The 24,273-nt window shown below is 40.8% G+C and overlaps 1 protein-coding gene across 1 annotated transcript in view; it reads right to left on the bottom strand.

Annotated features, from left to right (window-relative positions):
* LOC109930082 (low choriolytic enzyme-like) overlaps positions 1–24,273 on the bottom strand; it is a 70,319-nt gene that overhangs the window by 15,553 nt on the left and 30,493 nt on the right. Inside the window, exons 4-5 of the mRNA XM_048607297.1 lie at positions 9,601–9,779; positions 5,618–5,699 (exon numbers count right to left, since the gene is read on the bottom strand). Of these exons, the coding sequence (XP_048463254.1) occupies positions 5,618–5,699; positions 9,601–9,779 (261 nt within the window). The remainder of the gene's footprint in view (positions 1–5,617; positions 5,700–9,600; positions 9,780–24,273) is intronic.

Raw genomic sequence — 24,273 nt, 5'->3', positions numbered from 1 at the left:
TACCCATGGAATGGAGTTGGGTTGAACTCTTCTGGTCTTCCTGCAGGCCCCATGCAACCTGAAGGGCCCTGCTTGAACTGGGACTTGTTCGGTCTCCACAGTATCCTGCTGCTGCAGTTAAGCTTGCTATTATCCTGGGCGACGGGAAACAGCCTTCACCTTCTTAGGAAGATACCACGGTGACAAACATTCTACCAGCAGCTGCACACATGACTTTTAGCGGAAATTACTAAGTTGGGAACATAAGGAACAAAATCAATTTTCCCTCTCAGTTCTGTGGCCACTGGGAAGTTCTGCGCACATCAATTGGTATGTCAATGAACAGCTTCTGTTTCCAGAAGCTGCTGCCACATATGGATCTTGGAAGTCACTGCAACAACAAAAATTAAAATAGCTAAAATGGAGAAAAACATGTTTTTAACACTGACAACAGTCAGTGATGGCATGCTCTGCAGATGAGAGCTGCACACACTCCATTCAAAGAGACAGTCATGCTGGACACTGATAACGAAGATCATTTCTCCATCATGCTTTCAGCTTCAGCCTCAACACGTGCACCAACCTGGTGAAGGTGTTGTGCCAGCTGTGTGACCAACAAAAATATATCAAAAAGTGAATGCTTGCAGCACTCCAACCTCCGTCCCACCCCAGACCCACCTCAATCTTGAGACTTATCACTACATTCAGCAAGTCTATCACAAAGCTGACACGACAAATGATGACGCAATGGTCTCCACCTCCCACAGTACTCCTGAAAGTTTCACAATGATGCCAATGTTGCATTTGCAAGCATCAACAGCATGGTGCCATCACACTGACCAGCATTTTAATACTAAGCATGTTCAATCTACATGTATTGCAAATGGACAGTGAAATTATTACTAATTCAATCTAGCTTGCAAGTGCATGCTTCAGTTATTTGCCACTTCAGTATCCAATCATCCAGTTGAAGTGAATCCTGCGCTTTCACCCACCAAACTGATATTTATGCTGCCACCCTATGCATTGATCCAAACATTTTCTATTTGCAGTCAGCATTTACAGAACAGCAAATGATGGGAACTCATGCAGTTCAAAGTGGACATCATCAGCGCTAAGCTCCACCTGGTTGCCAGGTACTCCAACAAAACCTCCAATGACACATTTTACTTTGCACTGTTCCAGCAGCCCATTTCCACCCATTCCACTCTTGGAGACCGATCACGTTGAACTTTGCCTCCAATTGTTCTCCCCTCTCCCTGAGCCCCAATATTACACCTCATTGATGTCTGTGGAGGCTTGGTGGTGGTCACTGTCAATCACCACCTATCCACCATACGCTACCATGTCCTTGAATGCTGACACGCATATTCCCATCATACCTTGAGAATCTCCCCATCACTGTCTTTGGTCCACGTCAACGCTCGCTTCTTCTTTCCCCACATGCATGACTGCACCACCTCCTCAAGGCATTGAGTCTCCCATTGCTCTTACAGCTCCCCCACTTTGTACCCACCCTTTTCAATGATTGATGCATAGACCTCCAGGACTGTATTCTCCTCATACTTGTGAGCGACTTCAACAACGGCCCCTAGAAATGACTGTGACTGACCAGACTCCTGACCACTATCTCTGCAGCTCCCCGACTGATGATATGCAATTCCCCTGACTGCTTGTAATGACCGTACAGGTCAGATTATAGTCAGACCTCCTGACTGTGATTGGCTAGTTGCTGCTAAGCTGCAGAGTGTGCCTGTGACTGATGGTGCCAGGACTCCCTTATTGACAGAAACTCAACCCTAAACTGGACTGAGGTCAAGACCCTGCCCATTTCTCTGTATGACCATTTGGTCAAAGTAACTTGCTTGACTGGCACTACATCCACGAACATTCACTTTATCCACCACTGACATTCAGTAACAGCAGTGTGCACTGCAAAAATTCACTAGGGCTCCTTCCAAACACACAACCACTTCCATCTAGAAGGGCAAGGGCAGCAGAGACATTGGCCACAATCTCCTGCAAGTTCCCCTCCAAAACACTCACCTCCTGACTGAAAATATATCATTGTTCCATTCGGGATCAAGGAGGTAATATGTATGTAGAGCCAAAAGACATAGCTGAGATTTTAATGAGTACTTTGCACCTGTATTCACTGTAGAGGAGGTCGATATTCACATAGAAATCGATGAGGGAGACTGTGGCATACTTGAATGAATCAACCTGGAGAGACAGCAGCTATTAGCAGTTAAAGCAGGCTTGAAAGTGGATAAACCCCCAGACCCAGATGAGGCATATTTCAGGAAATTGCAGCAGCTTGAACCCTCTCGGACCACAGCAGAGGGGTGGGGGTGCCAGAGGTCTGGAGGACAGCTAGAGTGGTACCACTATTCAAGAAGGATGGTAGAGATAAGCCAGGAAACTACAGGCCAGTGCGACTTCTGAGATACAGAATGAATTAAAACTTGAAGAGGTAAGGATTGATCAAGAATAGTCAGTATTTTTTTGTAAGGGGGCGATCATGTCTAACAAATTTGATTCAATTTTTCAAGGAGGTCACCAGGTGTGGTGATGAGGGTAATGCAGTAGATGCAGTCTACATGGACTTCAGTAATACTTTTGTCAAGGTCTCACATGGCAGACGGGTTAAGCAGCCAAGAATCAATGGTATCCAGGGCAATTTGGCAAATTGGATCCAGAATTGATTTAGTGGCAGGAAGCTCAGAATGATAGTCAAAGACTTTTTATGAATGGAATCCTAGTGGGCTTTCTAGACCTTGGTAATTAAAGGAATGGCATGGCCACTTCTTTAAAACACTGCTTCTGCCTCAACTAGAGTTCTGTCTCACAAAGGTAGTCACTCTACAACTTTCTGCCTCTCTACCTTACTTTCTTCCAATAGGACTCTCTTTAAAGCCTTTCTCTTTGACCAACCTTTTGGTCATTGAACCTAATATCATTACATGTGGCTTCCTGCTGTTACCACGGAGATGGGAGGGGCCGACTGTTGCTCTAGTCCCATTATTCCATAGGTCACACCACTAAATAAAAATGTTACAACCACGTGCTGATGTGCCTAATCATTATTTTTCTTCATAGTAGACTTAGAATGATAAGGTCCATCAGCCAGGTTTTTTTGAAAAACACAATTATTGACTTCTAAAACAAAACTAATTCAATGAGGATGCAGAATTGACTAACACACAATTTGTAAAATGAATATATAAATGTTCACCCATTAACTAACCTGAAACACACCTATAAGTTCATTCATATACACACACACACACAAATATACATATATCAGGTAAAGAAGACATAAAAGGGCTTCCTCTCTTGTTATGGACAAGACCGTATCTTCTCAAAACATGTTATGGAGTTAGCCTAGATCTTAACATTTTCTTAATTTAAAGGTAAGTGTAAAGCATTACATTCCAGGTGCAATTTCACTGATCAAACTATTCAACTTTAAGCAAAACACACTTAATTTTTACACTACAGTTAAAATACAGACAAAAAGAAAAGAATTGGCTTAACTGTAACTGTTAATGCTTAACAAAATTAGATAACTGTTCCAGTATAGTAACATCCCATAAACACACACTTTGCAAAGGCAAATTCAGTAAAATATATTGTGTCACCTGCGATTCTTGCTGCAGAAGAGAAGCCCAGCTTTAGCTATAACAGAGGGAGGAAAAGCAGCTTCCACATCCAGATTTAAATCCCAGCAACTACAGAAAGCTAAAACTAAAATTCCTGGTTCTGTTCGAGCTTGACTCCACCCATTCAAGCAGTTTCTATTGTTCCAACTTTAAAAAGAAACGAAGACCTCACAAACTTTATTGGCTTTGAACAGTCTGCTCGGCACCTCCGTTGCAACTTTTCTTCATAAAGAAAGGACAAAATACACCTCTTAAATCCATAGTATCGTCACACTTTGCAATGTTTGTTTTTTTTAAAAAAAGGAAACATTCATTTTCTGGATTAAGGGTGGTTGTTCTTGAAGGCAAAAACAGATAAGGTGCAGAAAAAAAAAATCAAAAAATTGCAGATGCTGGAAATCTTAAACAAAAACAAAAATAGTTGGAGAAACCCAGCAGGTCTGGCAGCATCTGTGGAGAGAAAGCAGAGTCAACATTTTGGGTCCAGTGACCCTTCTTCAGAACTGGCGTAGAGAACAGGTGGATAAGTTTTAAAGTTTTCCAAAGTCTGTTGAAAAGGTCAGATCACGAATCACACATGGTGTACCTGGGGTTTTGGAAGCCACAGCTTTCTCAGCAAATGCAAAACTGAGAGGTTCTTTCAGTCATTCTTCCAGAAGAATAATCAGGTTTCACCATGATTTCACAGCAAAGATGTTTCAGCAACAGAGGCATTAGCTGACCAGTTTGTTCTGTAGTAGGCCCCCCTCAATTGAAAAATCCAAAAACAAATACTAAGCCTGAAAACACTGTTCAAACTGAACAGCTATTAAAGCTTATAGGTATTTTCTGTGAAGTAAGTTTAAGCAACTGAGGTCAGGAATGATCTGGATCCATGTAATTTCCAAGAAATGTTGGTAGTTCTAATGTGTCTTTTCATTGACCATTTTAAAAAATCCAGCCATTTCCAAAATCTTTGAAACTCAAATCCACAAAATTATTACAAATAAAGCATCTTCATAACAATGTTGTCTTCTTTTTATAATGCTCCAAGAAACAGATTGCAACATTTTATTGTGTTACAAGTCCTATACAAATATATGATTCAGTTACTGTTTGCTACAACTTTGTTTTTGTAATCTATGCCCAAGACAATCCATCAGTTTTTCAACCACTTTCTCAAGAACTCTGTGACTTGCAATGATTTGTATACATACACCTCCAGATCCATCTGCTACTGCATCCCCTTTGGAATTGCACATCCACATCCATATCATTAATTTATCAAGAAAAATGGTGGTCTTCATACTGACTCCTAGGGAATCGCTCCAGTCTACTATCTGCTCAGCAAACTTTGCATTGATAGTATCTTTTTACTGCACTAGTTTCAATTTTCAGCCACTTGATGAAATGCTTTTGGAAGCCCATGCACACCATCTCAACCTCATTATCCTTACAAACCAATACAGTTACATCATCCAAAAACTCAACACATTTCAGGCAATATCTTACAACAGATTGAAGTCTTAATGCAGAGGGATAAGAGGAATTTTGTGATTCTGTGGTTCCCTGATAACCATTTTAATGGTCATTTGACTAGTACACCAACTGGTTCTGCACAAGATTTACCAGTTAAGTTATTTGTCTGCAGAAAAATGGGTGAACACATGAGTGGGCATGTTTTTGCACATAAATAAATGCAAACAACTAGTCTAAGACTCAAAAACAGGAATTGCAAAAGAAAGTCAGCAGGTCTGACACTATCTGTGGGGAGAAAGCAGAGTTAACATTTTGAGTCCAATGACTCTTCATCAGTGCTGATAGCAGCTAGTAAAAGGTAGCATTTATAGTGAAGATGGAGTTGTTGGTGAGGGGTGATGAGCAGATAGGTGGAGACGGAGCTCAGAGAGAGAGAGATATATGAAAGAGGTAGGTGGGTAAGGGGATTTTTGATAGTAAGCCAGAACAGAGAGATGCTGATGAAGTCTAAGACTCACCTGCCATAGTGCATGATTGAGGTATAATCATACGCTGTGCCCAGATTATTTGTTTGCAAAGCATTAAAATTATATCGTAGCTCTGTGAAGAAAACAAATTGGGAATTAATTAAAACAGATCTGTTTTTCTTTAACCCATAAATACCAATATAAAAAAAAAACTTGAAAAGGCTGAACAACAACCTTGGAAAAATTAGACAACTTTTTAAAAAAGCTGACACTGTCTCAAGTGAGCTGCTGAAAACAGCACCTACTATCCACTTGATGTCAAAGTGAGAAAAAGGGGCACCTGGAGGCAAACAGCCTCGCTTGAGTTACCTGGAAAATAGCGATGACACACAAAGCTACAACTGCAGATTCCATAGAAAGCTGGGTTTGAAAAAAAATTTCAACCTGGACTCACAGGGAAGTCATAAGTTAATTGATGTATATTGCTGTTTGGAGTCTGAGGCTTAATAATTAGAATGGTAAAAAACATTAAAATTCATAACTATTACCAACAAAACACAAATGAGCAGTTGCTGAGTTTTACTTTGCATTTTCACAACGTGTATTAAGTTTTAGTAGGGTTTGTTTGTATTGGTATGGTTTATTAATAGTAGTGAGCTTTACTATAATGACAAATGCTTGCTACCAGTGGTAAGGTTTATTACCATTGGCAAAGTTTATTAGTGGTTGAAAAGGTTACATATTAATAAAGAAATAATACCAGGTCAGCTCCTACAAGAGATGGCCCTGCACAAAATGGGAACTCCACGATGATTCCCCAATTCGGAATCACTATTCATGGAGGAATTGTGGTCAGTTGCAGTAGCCTGAGCTCTGGGTTTTAGAACTTTAGCAATGGCTGGTATCACTGCAGTTCATTTGTGAGGCTAAGAATTACACGGATAACATGTTTATAGATATATGTACTCCATAACTTAAACGCACAAAGGGAGATAGGGATTTGACCACCAGACTGTCAAATTGTAAAAGGTAGGGAATGCAGAGGTCACATGAGTGCATTCCACTCTGTAATTTTCAGTTCTGAATAATAATGAGGGTGATAATTTATCTGCGGTTTGTAGCCAGAGTCACATCCATGTCACCATGGGTAACTGAGCAGTACGAGGAGGGTGGAAGAAAAACTGGCAGAGAAATATTGATTGGGGGATTTTATAGTGAGGGGATTGAAAGGTGCTTCTGCAGCCTCAGGTATGAATCCAGACTGATGTGTTGCCTCTGATGTGCTTTGTGGTTTTCTACATGTTAGCTCATATGACTAGACAGTTTACATGCAGGAAGGGTATTCCCGATGGTTGGCTATCCAGCACCAAGTGTCATAGTTTAAGTATAAGGGGTAAACCTTTTAGGACCGAGATAAGAGTGACAAACCTATGGAATTCACTGACATAGAAAGTGGTGGGGGTCAAACCATTATGTAGTTTCAAGAAGGGGTAGATACTGCTTTTGAGGCTAAAGGGATCAAGGGATATGGGGGAGTGCAGAATTAGGTACTGAGCTTGATAATCATATGAATGGTGGAGCAGGCTTGAGAGGTCAAATGCCTTATTCCTGCTCCCATTTTTTATGTTTTTATGCACTTTATACAACAAAGAGTCAGGGTTCTTATTGAGAAGTTTATTAGGAACACCAACCATTTGAGAGGCTACAATATTACAGACTTACATGCATAGTTTGGGTTTTATGGTCATGGTGCATTACACATGTACCTAATTGATTGATGGCACTACACTGACTCCATTACACAGAGAAAACGACTGAAGACAAGATGCTTCATGCTGAAACAACACATGTTGTGATATCATGTAACTGCCTGAGATCTTGGGCTTTATAAAGAGTACAAAAGGATAGATGTTATGGTGACAACTTATTTTTAAAAAACTTGCATTCACCAAATACTTTAATTGATGCAGAAAATATTTACAAGAATCCTTCTAGGTTTGAGAGACTTCAGCTATGTAGATAGATCAAAGAAACAGGATATGTTCTCCTTGGAGAAGATAGAGTCACATAGCATGGAAACCGACCCTTTGGTCCAACTAGTCCTTGCCGACTAAGTTTCCCAAACTAAACGCCTCCCACTTGCTGTCTTTGTTTCCAATTACTACATCTCTAATTTCATCTGCCACCAGTCCAATGTCCACTCTTGCCTCTCTCTTACCTTTTATATATCTAATAAAAAATCTCTTGCAATCTTTTCTCATGTTACTGGCTAGCTTACTTTCATATTTCATCTTCTTCCCCACTCATTACATTTTTAGTTGTACTCCGCTAGTTTTTAAAAGCTTCCCATTAATCTTCAACATATTGTATATTTTTTGTTTTGCTTTTATGTTGTCCTTGACTTCCCCTGTCAGCTATGGCTGCCTTGCCCTCTCCCCAGTATGTTTCTTCTTCCTTGGGATGGATTTCTGCTGTGTCTCCTGAATTACCTCAGAAACTCCTGCCATTGCTGCTGCACTGTCTTCTTTACCAGGCTCCCCTTCAAATCAACTCCGGCCATCTCGTCCCTCCTGTTGTAGTTACCTTTACTCATTTGTTATGAGTACATCTGATTCCAGCTTTTCCCTCTCAAATTGCAGGGTGAATTCTAACATACTATGGTCACTGTTCCCTACAGGTTCCTTCACCTTAAGCTCCCTAAATCAAGTCTGCCTCATTACACATCACCAAGTCCAGAATTGCCTGTTCCCTACTGGGCTTTACCACAAACTGCTCCAACAAAACCATCTCATAGACATTCCACAAATTCCTTTGCTTGGGATCTGCTACCAACCTGATTTTTCATGTCCAACTGCATACTGAACTCTGCTGTGATTATTATCATACTGTCTTTCTTAACTTGCCTTTTCTATCTCCGTGTTTATTTTCAGCGATTAAGAGATTTATTAGAGATATTTTAAATCATGATGGGATTGGACAGAGTGGATAGACAAGTATTTCCCCTTAGCATAAAGATTGAGAATTATAGCTAACAGATTTAAGAGTAAGGGTTTCTCACTCTCTTCAGTCCTGTCACACTTTTAAATATACATATTCAAAGGTAATTGAGTACAGCTGTCTACTGTAGAGTCTTACTCCCATTCCATTGCAGGATTCTCTCTGGTTTGTTCTTTTGCTCTACTCTGCCCTGCTGATGTCAGCGTAACATCATCAGTTACGCCATCCTCATGTGTATATACAAATTCCATTATACAACATCTGACCTGTTCATTGTAGATGGTGTAAGGGCTTTGGGGAATCAGGTGAGATACTCACTGTAGAATTTCCATTCTCTGACCTGCTCTTGTAGCCACAGTCCATTACTTTGTCAATGGTAAACCCCCAAGATGTTTCTAGTTGGGGATTCAGTGATTCTAATGCATCGAATATAAAGGGAAAATGGTTAGATTTTTTTATGTTGGAAACGGTCATTGTCTGGCACTTGTGTATCATGAATATACTTGCCAATTAACAGGCTAAGCCTGAATATTGTCCAGGACCTGCTGCATATGGACACTGACTGCTTCAATACCTGAGGAGTCGCAGAGGGTGTTTTTTCCATGCATGTAATTAAATATATATTTCAAATATATATTTCCTTAATTTACTCACTGTGCAAGTAAAACACCCAATTAGCTAATAAGACTATTTAATAAATTATCTAAAGTAGATTGTAACATTATGTGCATATTCTACATTCCCATGGAGAGGGATGCCTGATGGTGAGTCTAACCTGACAGTCGCTACATCTCAGACACTTTGCAAGACTAAGAAGTGGTAACTTCAGTCAGTATGGTAATTGAACCTGCACAGCTTGCACCACTCTATTATAAACTAGTCAACCAGACAACTGAGTTAACCACGTCCCCCAAATATTATTACAGCAGTAAACAGGTTTAACTTGCTCTCAGTACTGAACAGCTAAAATAATATATTTTATGGTAAGTTTAACTGGGCATATATAAACACTCATGAACCAAACTAGATGTTCTTACCAGGTATAACATTACGCATAAAAATCCTGACATATTTATTACGATCACTCCTGCAATGTTCATGGTGGAAGCCAATTGCATGTAGGAATTCATGTGCTATCACACCAAATTGCATACACTGTGGTATTTGCAATGACAATTTCTGTTGATATCCTCTGTATCCTATCACTGCAAAACACCTAAGTAAATGAGAATTAAAAACATAGATTATTTTTTGTAATCCAAAAACTAAAACAATACCAAATTTGGACAAAATTAATGTGTAGATCTCCAACAGAAGATTTGGTAAATGCATGTAATTTAGTGGAACTGATTCATTCAAGCCAGGAGATTTCTAGTTTATTGTCCAATTTATGATTAGTCAGCTGATCTCAGCTTGAATTATAGTTAGCTACAGCAATGTCTTTGTAATCCCTAAAAGAGAAATAAAAACTGTTTCTGTTCTTAACTAGCAGCAACTCATCTTGAAAGGTGTATTTCTAGAGATATTAAAATCAAGTTTAGCTATGATGGATCCCATTGTTGTTATGCCACTACCACTTAAATCCCATTTCCCTCTCTGCTTCAATCACTTTTAAGTGGTTGTGGAGTGACCTGTAGCATAGCATTTGCTGAGAATGTATTCATCTGGATCTGTTCATGTATACTTTGCGATTTCCTACCGAAAAGTGTTTGCTCAAATATGAATGGATGAAGGATTATGCTATAAAGATATGACTTGGTATCATGTTTTGCACTTCTTGTACTGCCAAACACTAAAAAAAATGCTGCTATTAGCCAGCATTCAATAGTATAAATGAAGAAGTGAAGTGTGAATCTGCATTCTGCCCTCTCTATTAGAGGGCAGGAGTCAAAACATTTTGTTTCAAGGCGTCCTCTTGAGATTTCCTCAATGGTTACTTTTGATTTTTGGGAACTAAGTTTTGATCTTAGGGGCACTTTTCATTCTCTCTAACTCCTTTATTATTTGATGATGCACACATGCAGTAATATCACTTTCGGTATTTTTGCTGATATACCGGGTACTTGCATTCACCAGTAGCAGAATTAGAAGATTTCATCAATATGCTCAATAATTATCATCACTTCTTTAAACATAAAGCCACAAAACTCAAGGAAAGCATTGGTTTCTAGATACCACAGTATTTAAATTGTCATAAAACAAGTATAAGGAATAAATACTTTAAGATAAAGCTGGCACACATTTGTACACAAAACACCATAGCCCTAAACACAAACTGCTTCCCCAAGAGCCTCAAGTGGAATTTCAAGCTTAAACTTGGGAGTTCTAGGGCAGAAATATCCACCATGGAACTGTGACAGAATTGTAGCAACTATACTCCAGCTCTCACAGCAACACCCCAACCTCATACCAACCAACCCACTTTTGTTGTTCCACTGAAGGGGTCACAACAATTTTCAAGCCTTAAAATGGAGTCACTGTGGGAAAATCTTTGAAAAGCAATGCTTAATTTGTTTTTCACTGATTTCCATTGTAGAGATGGTTGCATGTTTGTCTCTAACATAGTCACCGCACCTCAAGTAATTTACAACAAGCGAGACAACTTGACAACTTAAATCTGTTTTGTAATAAATTATTGTCTCTGTTTATTATATAGCATCTACAACATTTTCCCCTATTCAATAGCACCTGAGCTTCTGCAGCATTAAGCTAGAGACTCCACATTCATTTGCAAGCAGTTCATTATCTCAGTGACTTCAATCTTTCCTGGCTCCCAGTTGGCTAAGTATAATATTATTAAAAAAATATAAATCATCTATCTCCCATTCACCATTTTCTCTCAACTCTAATCTTGCTGGGTTACATCGAGTAAATACTTCTCATCAACATATCAACCCCCACTTTCTACTATACTGAACAGTTTGTAGCATAGTTTCATTAGAGTCCCTAAAGCTTTTAGAATTTTCCAGAGGTTTGACTTCAAAAATCAGCTGCCTATCACCTGTTAGAACTTCTGCTTCAGTTCAAATGGAACAGAGATATCCAACAGCTCTTTACTCCTAATTGAGTCCACAATACAGAATGAATATAGTTCAGGTGTCTTTTTGGCAATATAGCTGGAAGCAGTACTACCTATCACACACATGCACACACAATTTCTCCACTGCCTGTAACTTTTAAACTCATCCTCCGTGACCCTTGATTCCTTTGTGGAGGTGTTGGATGAGCTACTCTGCAGTTCAGGAGTTGGAGACAGTTTTCTCTCTTCAAACCTTTCTAAGGTTTTCTGAGAAATATCACTGAAATGTACAGGCAATTGGCTTGTAAAATGCAATCAGAGTTATCAACCCAGAGTTAGGGATTTTGATATTTTCAGCAGATGTTGTCACATGTTGTCTAAGTGTACACACCTTAACCAATTGCCATTTTAAAATTGTATAATTAAAAGGCAATTGGGTTCAGCATTGTGGGGATCATGTGACCAACCCACCTGGAAGGTTGGAGGCAGAAACAGCGCTTATCAAGATATACATTCACATTTCAGATGAACAGCTGTCTGTAGCCCATCTCAAAAGGTTACATGGGAAGACACTAACATTTTTTCCCCCCCACAGGATACAGGTAACTTGCAATTCTAACAAATCAGAATTTTTCCTTGAGACAATTGGACTCTGGGGCATCTGTGAGATTGCCACTCCTTGGAAAATCTTAAATAAGGCAAGTGAACCTATTATCACCCATATTTTTGCATTTGGTGCACCTGGAGAGCAGCTTAGTGTCTGAAAAGGTAACTATAGGGATTGTCCATAGTTTAACAGTAGATTGAGTTGCCCTACTCTTAGGGAATGATTTGGGAGGAGTTGAGGTAGCAGGTTCTACAGTAGTCTCAGAAAGGCTAAGTGAGATCAAGCACACAAAGCAGAGATAGGATGAGGTCTGGGATTTTCTTTTCTTTCATCTGAAGTGATCTGAGAGATGGCTAGACAAAGTCCATTATTGAAATTGAAGTGGCACCACTGATAGTCAGTTGGCTGTTTGAAACTTTCTTTATGGATTTGGATAATCCATAGGAAGTTGGAACAGTGTTCCAATAAATATGCCTACTGCTCCACAACTCTTCAAAAACTTGTATAAGTGTGTAAGAATCCCAATGAAACTATTAAAATGACTGATTTGGCTGACTAATAGCCAGAACAAAAGAAAATCACACCTATTTTCTTCAGTAATACTAATAGTTTTATTTACTGTCACAACGCAATTTCAACAACAAAAACTTGAAGAGTACAAAGAAAGGGTTTCTAATTTATATAAGTTAGCACAACTCAACTATACGCAACACTTGATTTTTTCAAGTTGCAAAATTCTTCCCTTTTTCAGTTTATGGTCCAAAAATAAAGTAAAAATAAGTGGTATCTCACATACCGTCTAAGAAAATGAAATGTTGTTTTCAAATACATTTCATGATCAAGAAATATAATACATATACAATACAAAACATTACAGACAGTCATCCTTGCTAATTTTTATGCAATATTTAAACAACTTGATGTCATTTATTTCCTAATTTTAAAAAATATGATGAAGAATGTGATTAAAGAAAATGTGTCACTCTTAGCAATGAGAACAATTTCTATACTGAATGGTTGAATCAATAAATTCCACCTTAACAATCCAGTATTTTGGGCCTTCAATTTCACTACAAAAATGAACAGATTAAGGTCAGTGAACATTCGTGTTTCTTTGCAAACATGTTGGACACAGTGGTATGGTGACTATACCACTCTTGCCTGATTTGTAACAAAGTACACCAGTAGAGGTGAAGTTTGGCATAAACTTCCAATAAGACCCACACGATCCGTGAAAAATTCATTACTTCCTGTTTCGTTTTACCCTTGCCTGACAATATATTCTATGTTATTAGTGCTTTCTCAAATTTTGCAATTTGAGGAAAACGTTTTTCACCCAGAGGATGATAGGAATCTGGAATTCACTTCCTGGAAGAGTAGTTGAGGTGGGAAACCTCACAATTTAAAAAAAAATCCTTGAATGTTATGACATTTCAAGTGTTCATCCAAGGCTACGAGTTAAGTGCTGGAAAGTGGGACGAGTGCAGATTTAAAGTAGTTTGTGTCAGCGTGGATTTTATGAGACGAAAGGCCTCTTCTGTACTGTAGGATTCTATGATTCTAAGATTTCTTCCCAAGGCAGTTAATTAGTTGTTTAAACAGATCTTCTAATTATTTTACATGTACTTCTCAAGTATCATTATGTATTACAACGTTGTCTAAATAAACTACATAGCTTGGCACTTTGGTACGACTTGATTCACAAGTCTTTGGAAAGTAGTTGGGGCATTTTAAAACTCAAATGGCACGAAATGTCAACATTGATATAAACCATGTGGTGCAATCCAAGCTGATGTCTCCTTAGCTTTTTATATTGATGATATTTGCCAGCACCCCTTTAAATAGATCAAACTTAGAAAGAAATGAAGTATTGCAATGTTTATCAATACAATCTTCTAACTGAGGAACTTGGGTACTAAGCTATTTTCATTATTGCATTCACTTTTCTGGAACTTATGCAGAATGTCGTTCAATTTAGAAACATGTCCAATTTAGGAACTAATACTACTGGTGAGCTCCACTGCTTTGGGTAGGTTCAATCAGCTGATTGTGTAACTTGAATTGAATTTGTTTCTCCTAGCTTTATATTGTCTGTGATGCTTTATCGCCTGACACACTTGCTCTTTCTCATCTTCTACCCTATGATGATATTGCTTCAACATGAATCACCAAGCTCCATCTAAACAATTTTGCATTTGAGGTTTAAATGTTTCAACAAAAGCTGACATTATTGTCAGTATATATTATTTCTTTGCAATCTGTCAGGCATAGGTCTAAAAATGTTGAAGAGCCAACAATAATCCCATTTACAGGACAACGTGGTGCAGAGCTGGATGAACACAGCAGGCCAAGCAGCATCATAGGAGCAAAAAGGCTGACGTTTCAGGCCTAGACCCTTCATCAGAAATGGGGGAGGGGAAGGGGGTTCTGAAATAAATAGGGAGAGAGGGGGAGGCAGATAGAAGATGGATAGAGGAGAAGATCGGTGGAGAGGAAACAGACAGGTTAAAGAGGCGGGGGTGGAGCCAGTAAAGGTGAGTGTAGGTGGGGAGGTAGGGAGGGGTGGGTCAGTCCAGGGAGGACGGACAGGTCAAGGGGGCAGGATGAGGTTAGTGGGTAGGAGATGGGGGTGCGGCTTGAGGTGGGAGGAGGGGATAGGTGGGAGGAAGAACAGGTTAGGGAGGCGGGGACGAGCTGGGCTGGTTTTGGGATGCGATGGGGGGAGGGGAGATTTTGAAGCTTGTGAAATCCACGTCGATACCATTGGGCTGCAGGGTTCCCAAGTGGAATATGAGTTGCTGTTCCTGCAACCTTCGGGTGGCATCGTTGTGGCACTGCAGGAGGCCCAGGATGGACATGTCGTCTGAGGAATGGGAGGGGGAGCTGAAATGGTTCGCGACTGGGAGGTGCAGTTGTTTATTGCGAACCGAGCGTAGGTGTTCTGCAAAGCAGTCCCCGAGCCTCCGCTTGGTTTCCCCGATGTAGAGGAAGCCACACCGGGTACAGCGGATGCAGTATAGCACATTGGCAGATGTGCAGGTGAACATCTGCTTGATGTGGAAAGTCTTCTTGGGGTCTGGGATGGGGGTGAGGGAGGAGGAATGGGGGCAAGTGTAGCACTTCCTGCGGTTGCAGGGAAAAGTGCCGGGTGTGGTGGAGCTGGAGGGGAGTGTGGAGCGGACAAGGGAGTCACGGAGAGAGTGGTCCCTCCGGAAAGCAGATAAGGGTGGGGAGGGAAAGATGTCTTTGGTGGTGGGGTCGGATTGCAGATGGCGGAAGTGTCGGAGGATGATGCGTTGGATCCGGAGGTTGGTGGGGTGGTATGTGGGGACGAGGGGGATTCTTTTTTGGTTGTTATTGCGGGGACGGGGTGTGAGGGATGAGTTGCGGGAAATGTGGGAGACACGGTTGAGGGCATTCTCAACCACTGAGGGGGGGAAGTTGCGGTCCTTGAAAAACGAGGACATCTGAGATGTAATCCCATTTACTCCTTTACAATGACAGGGTACGTCTTCTGATAGTGATTTAATTTCTTAGAAAAGTATCCCACCAGCTTCTTTATTCCTGACTCAACATCTTACAGTGAGACAATATCTACCCTCAAGTCACTAGCATTGATTGCCATTTTAAAAGATTTTGTAAAGTCAGAGTAAGCCAAAGCTGGTTACATTATTAGAACTGCATCAGCTTCTCAAAGGCGCTTAGCACTGTGTTGATTATACAAGCTCTACCTGTCATCAGAACAAAGCTGTTAAAGGTACGGCTATCTTGCTGAAGTTAGACACAAATTTCCAATAGAACCCAAACATACCAAAAAAACTAATGATTTCCCATTCAGTTTTAGGAACAGGAGGTTCTAACAGAGCCTCCAATTTTGCTGTTCTTAGCATCATCCGGCCTTGTCCTACATGTCCTAGCTGGTTCAGGTATGATGGGCTGAATGGCCTCCTTGTGCACTGTAATAATTCTGTGATTCTTTGAGGTACATTACCCACACCTTTTCAAATTCACTCCTGACAAGAATGATTACTAAATTAGCTAACTGCACTTGTTTAAACAAATTTTTTAATTACATGTTCTTTCCACATGTTACTGTACATTACAACATTGTCTAAATAAACTACACAGTCTGGAACTTCAACTACGACTTGATTCATAAGACTGTGGAACGTAGCTATGGGATTTTTATGCCCAAATGGCATCAGTTGACATTGATAAAGTTGATCTATCTGGTTTAGGAACTAACACTACCAGTGAACTTCAACTGCTGCAGCTAGGTTCATCAGGTGACCCTGCAGCATGTACTGAATCTCCAGACAGATAAGGATGTTGTTTCACTAGCACTGATTTTCCTATGCTCACATCATATCTGGACTAGTATAGTATATCCAAGAGTATATCCCTCCATGTTTCCCTGAATTTCCCAAGTGACTTTACTATAGCTTCCTTTGTCTTTCCTCTAAACATAATATGTTATCTTTGTGTGTCAGTACTTCAGTATTGGCGAATCAGATTGTAGGAGGTTGGCTTTGTGAACTGTTAAGTAGCCCATGTGATGACAGGGCCCGAGGTGCAGAGTGGGTAAGGGACATGGAAGGTGTTCAGGTTCAAAAATTATTGAACTTGATGTTGAGTCCTGAAGGCTACAGGCAAATGAGATGCTGTTGCAACTTCCCATGCAAATCGGAGAAGATATAACACTTTTTTCTGATGGAGGGTCTAGGCCCGAAACGTCAGCCTCTCTGCCCCTATGATGCTGCTTGGCCTGCTGTGTTCATCCAGCCCTGCACCTTGTTGTCTAAGATATAACACCTGCCTGTTTACATCCTCCCTCCTCATTATCCAAGGCCCCGGGCACACTTTTCAAATAAAGCAACAATTTCCTTGCGCTTCACTCAATCTAGTCTATTGTATTCCCTGCTCTTAATGTGGTCTCCTCTACACTGGGAGGCAAAATGTAGACTGGACGACTGCTTTGCGGAACACCTACGTTTTGTCCACAAAAGTGACATGAAGCTTCCAGTTGCCTGCCACTTCAACTCAATGAATGTGTGTGGGCAACCATCTAGTCTCAAAGCAGAAGTGTTGTGCACTTCTGGCTCCATCATCGGGCACCTGTCATGCCAAAAGGAGATTCTGCCCCTTGAATGAGAAATTGAAATGTGTTGGGATGTTAATGCTTGAAAGCATCATGAATGAACTTCTGCAAGACCACTGGAGGAACAACAAACTCAGGGGCCATAGTAAGCCCAAATAACACCAGCATTCCTCAAGATCTCTGGGCAATGACTGCCTGCACACTCTAGTCATGGAGATTTGCACAGCACCAGCGGCACCACATTCCGACGACAGATCTCAGACAAACTTATAACATAGTTCGGCACTTCACTACTGTACTTCTGAGCTCACCAACACCTTACTTTACAAAATTGCTGCAAGGCAACTTTGTGCAAAGGACAGGCACTTATCATGTATATTGAAACGGGTGCATTTTAGGGCTGTTAGCCTTCTGTCTTGGTGATCACTCATTTTGCACTTACTTAGATGTTTACAACATCTCTGCCTTTTAGTATAGATAGAAAACCAGACAGGTTACCATTTGCCAGCAATAAGCAGTAATGTTGCTGCATTATCACCTGCTACATCAACTCCATATTTGTAGATCATGATGGCACTTCATGCGACAAGCACATTCATAGAATCATAGAATCCCTATGTGCAGGAAGAGGCCAGTCGGCCCATCAGGTCATCACCAACCCTCCAAAGACCATCCCACCCAGACCCAGCCTCCTAATACCCTGCCCTGTGGTGTCCAGGGATGTGCAGCCTTGGATAATTAGCCATGGTAAATAATCCCATATTTACCATGGCTAATTTTCCTAACCTGGACACCACGAAGCAATATAGCTTGGCCAATTAACACCTTTGAACAGTGGGAGGAAACAGGCGCACCCGAAGGAAACCTGCAAGGTCACTCAAGGCTGGAATTGAACCTAGGTCTCTGGTGCTATTTTGCAGTAGTGCCAACCACTGCGCGACCTGTGCTGCCCATACATGAGCTTCAACCAAATGACCGTGTTTGAAACTCAAAGAGGGGCAACCCTCAGTCAGATTAAGATGGACTATGGTCAGTCAGGGGACTGGTCTGTCGTCAATCAGGGAAGGTGGTGAAGGGTCTTGCATGATTAAGTAGGGAGTGCAGAGAGCAGAAAACGTTAGCAGTTTGGAGAGCAAGGGTGCATGAGACCCATTGAGGGAAGATGTTCCATGCAATTTTGAGAATAGACCATGAACCTTGGTGCGACATGGATGCAATGGCAGAATTATAGCGAGTGTGAGGTAGCAGACAGATGGTAGAATGTACCCTTGCTGCGCACAGAAGCCATTAACCTTCTTGCTGCATTGGTGTATATTCCTCTAGACTGTGTACAGGACGCTGACCTGGGCAGCTATTTCAAACCAGGCTGACAAGATTTGTGTGCAGTTGTGTTTAAATATGGTGCGCGTGGCTTGAACACAGTAATGTCTCAGTGACAGCAAGTAATTCTGGCACAAGATTGTGCAACAGAGGCATCATGGAGGCTGTGATGCAAACTTAATGAAGTGAACAGTGTAATATTGCGTGAAAGAAGTTGCCAGGGCTTATGGAGTAAAGGTTCCATGAAACTCCTCGAAATTGACACTTAGCTGAATTTTCCCTAAATTCAACCCTGTAGGTCAGATAGTCTAATGTCTGGCATTAGGAAAAATTCTAGAATCCATTATGAAGGAGGTAATAATAGGACATTTAGAATATCATATTAGAATTAAGCACAGTCAACAAGCTTCTGTAAAATGGGATTGTGTTTGCCAAATTTAGTAGAGTTCTTTGAGGATGTAACAAACAGGTTGGATAAAGGGGAGTAATTCGATGTCATCTATGCAGACGTCCAAAAAAGTATTCGAAAAAGTACTGTATAAACAGTTACTTCATAGTATTTGAAGTGATATCCTGATGAGGAAAAATAAACAGGCCAACTAACTGGAAACAGAATTAGAATAAAGGAAAGATTTTCACTTTGGCAAACAAAAATAGGGAACGGCAAAAGATCTATGCTGTGTCGAAATACTTATGATCAAAATAATTGCTGGATGAAGAGAATGACTCCATTTTAGACAGATTTGCTGTCAATACAAACACAAGTAGTAAAACAAGTTGGGAGGAAGATAAAATGAGTCTGAGATGTGATATGGATAGATTAAGTTGGTCAAAACTGGGCAGATTGAATATTGTGTGGGAAAAAGTGAGATTGCCCAGAGCATAGAAAAGCACAATATTATTTAAATGGAAAGGCTGCAAAATGCTGCATTATAAACGGACCTGAGCGTCCTTGAACATGAACCATTAAATGCCAGCACATACAGCAAATAATTAGGAGGCAAATTTAACATTGATGTTTATTGCAATGGAATGAAGCATAAAAGTAGCTATATCTGCCTGCGTGTACAGGACATTGGTGAGATGCCTGGAGTACTATGGGCAATGTTCATCACCTTACTTAATGAAAGGACATATTTGCAGAGGACGAAATTCAGAAAAAAAATGGCTGATTCCTTGGAAGAAGAACTGCTCTTAGTGGTTGAGGAAATTGAGGACACTGGACGTTGGAGTTCAGAAAAATTAGAAGTGATCTTATCAAAACATAGGATTTATTCTGAAGCATCTTTAAACAGTATCTACTGAGAAAATGCTTTCTCTTGTGGGCAATTTGGAACTTAGACACACAGTTTCAAACTAAAGTGCTCAATTTTACACTACCCTACCATAAAACTGTAGATAAGAGGACATGTAAAACAAAAGAATTGGCTAGTCCTGAATCAGAGATAGTAGGAACTGCAGATGCTGGAGAATCCGAGACAACAAGGTGCACAGCTGGATGAACACAGCAGGCCAAGCAGCATCATAGGAGCAGACTCACCTTTCCACCCACACAGGGGTTGCCTGACATTACAGTGAACAGGTAATCTTCAAGCAGCTTATCCACCCTGAGGCTTATTGAGATCCTTCCCAATTAAAGGCCACTTAAGGGCATATTCCTGCCTCTACTGCTACAACAGTGGCCAGGGTAAGATGAAAAGAAAATGCCAGGTCTGCTTACTTTCCCAAATCCAGGTAAAAGGCACCAGGGTGGATATTTACAATAATAAGGACAATCTGCACAATGGTACCCACTTTGTGTCAACCCACTGGCTTCTGACATCCCAATCCCTCTATCTTAGATTTCTGGCTAGGGTTAGCAATACATCCCAAACAAAAAACACCCAACTTATCTTGAACTTCAGTACTTATGGATGTTCTTCTGAGGACTACTTGTACTCCATATAGGATCCAATGTTGTGTTTTGGCACTGCTGGGACTACTCAACTACCAGATAATCAGATTGGCCAGTAGCTCTCAAGGGTAGGACTTCTTGTGTTTAAAGGGCGGTAGTCTGACTCTCACCTTGTTAAAGCTGATTCCCGTATATTATCACTGTGAGGCAGCCCTTTTAAAGTTAGCAAGTAGCCAACAGACTCCTCTACTGGGATGTGTTAATATTCCATCAATATCCCACCCAGCATAAAATGTAGCACAAGGGATCTCCTACCTAATACTGAGATAGGGAGGATCGCTTCTTTCAGACAGCCATTAGTGTTTGTGATTCTCTACTACAGTGAGCTGTGATGGATGGATAATTGAATATATCTAAGATTAGACAGGTTTTTGACAACAGTTTAAGGTTGTGAGAGATAGAAAAGTGGAGTTAAAGCCACACAGATCACTCATGACCTTATCGATTAGCAGAGCAAGCTTGAGGGACAGGCCTGAACAACCTATTATTTCTGATGAATCCAATGAGGGTAATTTTTATTGTTGGTGTGATTGCGCTAGAGTACTTTTTTAAATTTAGGTCTGTACTAAAGTGCTGCTTTGTTGTATTACAGTGTATCTGGAGTTTGGTTTTAAAAAAACAAGACTCAGGAACATTATATGGGATATTTTAATTAAATTTAAGGGTTAATTTCAGTCTAAAATCTAGTCTGTTCTTTAATTTAGCAATTAACTAAAAGTTGCTCTTTTGTTTGGGAGCAGTTTAATAACTGAGATGAGGAGGAATTTCTTCAGCCAGAGGGTGATGAATCTGTGGAACTTATTCCTACAGAAGGCTGTGGAGGCCACGTTATGGAGTCATAAGACAGAGACAGATCGGTTCTTGGTGTTGCCAGGGTTGGAGGGTTTAAGCTAAACAGGCTGGAGCTATTTTTCTGCAGCGTCAAAGGCTGAGGGGTGACCTTATAGAGGCTTATAAAACCATGAGGGGCATGGATAGGGTAAACAGGCAAGATCTTTTCCCTGGGGTGGGGGAGTAAAAATCTAGAGGGAAAATATTTAAAAAGGACCTACGGGGCAACTTTTTCACGCAAAGGGTGGTGTTATCTAGAGATAGCATGCATTCAGCATTGGAGAAACCTCAGCTCTTGACCTTGTGCTAGCCTTGTTCAAAAGGTATGAGGTATGGTGGGGGAGGTAGGGGTGGTTATTAAAGTTTCCAGAAGAAATGACAAGCCAGAGAGTATGGAAAGGGGCAGGAGTCTAATTTCAGGCACAGCAGATAATGGGACAACTAGAAGAAAAGGCACGGTTGACAGAGGACTGAGGGTGTTGTATTTAACTGTGTGCAGGATGCAAAACAAGTAAATGAGCTTGAAGCACAGATTGAAATTTGCAGGTCGAAGCTGTAGGCATTACGGAGACATTGCTGCAAGGGGATCATGGTACTAAATATCCGAGGTGTATGTGTCCTATTGAACGGACAGGCAGATGGGTGGAGGGGCTGGGTTGCCTTATTAGTAAAAAATGAATTTAAATCAATATAGCAAGAAGCAATATAAGGATGTGTAGAATCTGTGTAGAGTTGAGGAACTGCAAAGGGCAAAAAAGATGTGGATGTGGAGATCCCGGTGTTGGATTGGGGTGGACAAGGTCAGAAGTCACACGACACCAGGTTATAGTCCAACAGGTTTATTTGAAATCATGAGCTTTCGGAGCACTGCTCTTTTGTGAAGTGAAAGAATACCATGATGGTAGTTATCTGAAGGCCCCCTTGAAGTAATCAGGATTTGGGGCAGAAAATAAATCCGGAAGCAGAAAAGGCATGTAAGAAAGGAACCAATACAATAATCACGGAGGATTTCCCAGGTGGACTGGGAAAATCAGGTTGGTAGCAGATCCAAGGAAAAGGAATGTCTATGGATTTTTTTTTATTGGAGCAGCTTGTGGTAAAGCCCCCTCGGAAGCAGGCAATTCTGGATTTGGTGATGTACAATAGGGCAGACTTGATTAGGGGGCTTATGGTGAAGGCACCCCTCGAGGCAGTGACAACAGTATGACAGAATGCACTCTGCAGTTTGCAAGGGAGAAGCTAGAATCAGAAGTAACAGTATTTTTAAAAAATTATTAATAAGATGAGGTTGTTGCTGGCTAGGCCAGCATTTATTGCCCAGAGGGCAGTTAAGAGTCAACCACATTGCTGTCTAGAGTCACATGTAGGCCAGACCAGGTAAGGATAGCAGTTTCCTTTCCTAAAGGGCATTAGTGAACCAGATGGGTTTTTCTAAAAATCCACAATGGACTCATGGTTATCATTAGACTCTTAAATCCAGATATTTATTGAATTCAAATTCCACAACCTGCCATGTTGGGATTTGAACCCAGGTCCCTGGATCTCTGGATTAACAGTCTGGCGATAATACCACTAGGCTACTGCCTCCTCCAACTTACTCAATTACAATTGAATAAATGTAACTACAAACGACATGAGGGACAGGCTGGCCAGAATTGATTGGGCCAGTGGAAAATGAGGCTGGAGAAGTAGTAATTGAGAACAAATAAATGTCAAAGGAACTGAATAGGTATTTTGCATCAGTCTTCATGATGGAAGACAGCAGTAGCATAACAGAATCTCAAGACAGAAAGGGGACCAAGTCAAATGTAGCCTGACCCGGTTCAATGGTAAGATTTTAGAGTCCATTATTAAGAAGAGTTCATTATTAAGAGTACTTGAAAGTGCATTGTAAAAAAGGGCTGAGTCAACACGCTTTGTCAAGTGGAGATCTTGTCTGACAAATCTTTTTGATTCCTTGAGGAGGTAATGAGTAAGTTAGACAAAAGGTGAGCTAGTGGACATGACATATTTGTTTCTCCAGAAGGCCTTTGACGAGGTGCCACACAGGAGATTGCAAAATAAGATAAGAGCTTATGGTGTTTGCGGAAAGATGCTTGCATGGATAGAGGATTGGCTGACTGGCAGAATCAGGATGGCAGCCAGTAACTTGTGGAGTTCTGCAGGGTCAGTATTGGAACAACAAGAACTATTCACGTTATACATTAACAATCTGGATGAAGAAACTGACAGCACTGTTGCTAAGTTTGCAGATGACCCAAAAATAGGTGGCGGGACAGAGTGTTGAGAAAGTGGTAAAGCTGAAAAGGACTTGGACAGGCTATGAGAGTGGGCAAAGAAGTGGCAGAAAGTGTGTGAAGTTATGCACCTTGGTAGGAAGAATAGAGGTGTAGATTATTTTCTAAATGGGGATAGGCTTTGGAAAACTGAAGCACAAAGGGACTTAGGAGTCTTACTTTGGGATTCTCTTAAGGTTAATATGCAGGTTCAGGTGGCTGTTAGGAAGGCCAATACAATTTCAAGAGGAATAAAATACAAAAGCTGAGATGTACTGCTGAGGCTGTAAAAGGCTCTGGTCAGACTGCATTTAGAATATTGTGAGCAGTTTTGGGCCCCATGTCTTAGGAAGGATGCACTAGCCTTGCAGAAGGTCCAGAAGAGGTTCATAAGAATGATCCCAGGAATGATGGGCTTGTTATGTGAGGAGCAGTTGAGGATTCTGGGTCTGTACTTGATGGAGTTTAGAAGGATCGGGGAGGGGAGGGGTCTCATTGAAATTTACAAAATACCAAGAGGCCTTGACAGAGTGGATATGGAGAAAATGTTTCTATTAGTAGGAGAGGCTAGCACGTGAGCGCATAGTCTCAGAAGGAATGGACGA

The sequence above is a fragment of the Rhincodon typus genome, chromosome 17 (genome assembly GCF_021869965.1).
Source record: "Rhincodon typus isolate 14 chromosome 17, sRhiTyp1.1, whole genome shotgun sequence".
NCBI classification, from domain to species: Eukaryota; Metazoa; Chordata; class Chondrichthyes; order Orectolobiformes; family Rhincodontidae; genus Rhincodon; species Rhincodon typus.
Note: the sequence above shows the minus strand (reverse complement) of the source record. Positions and strands in the feature narration are given on the sequence as shown.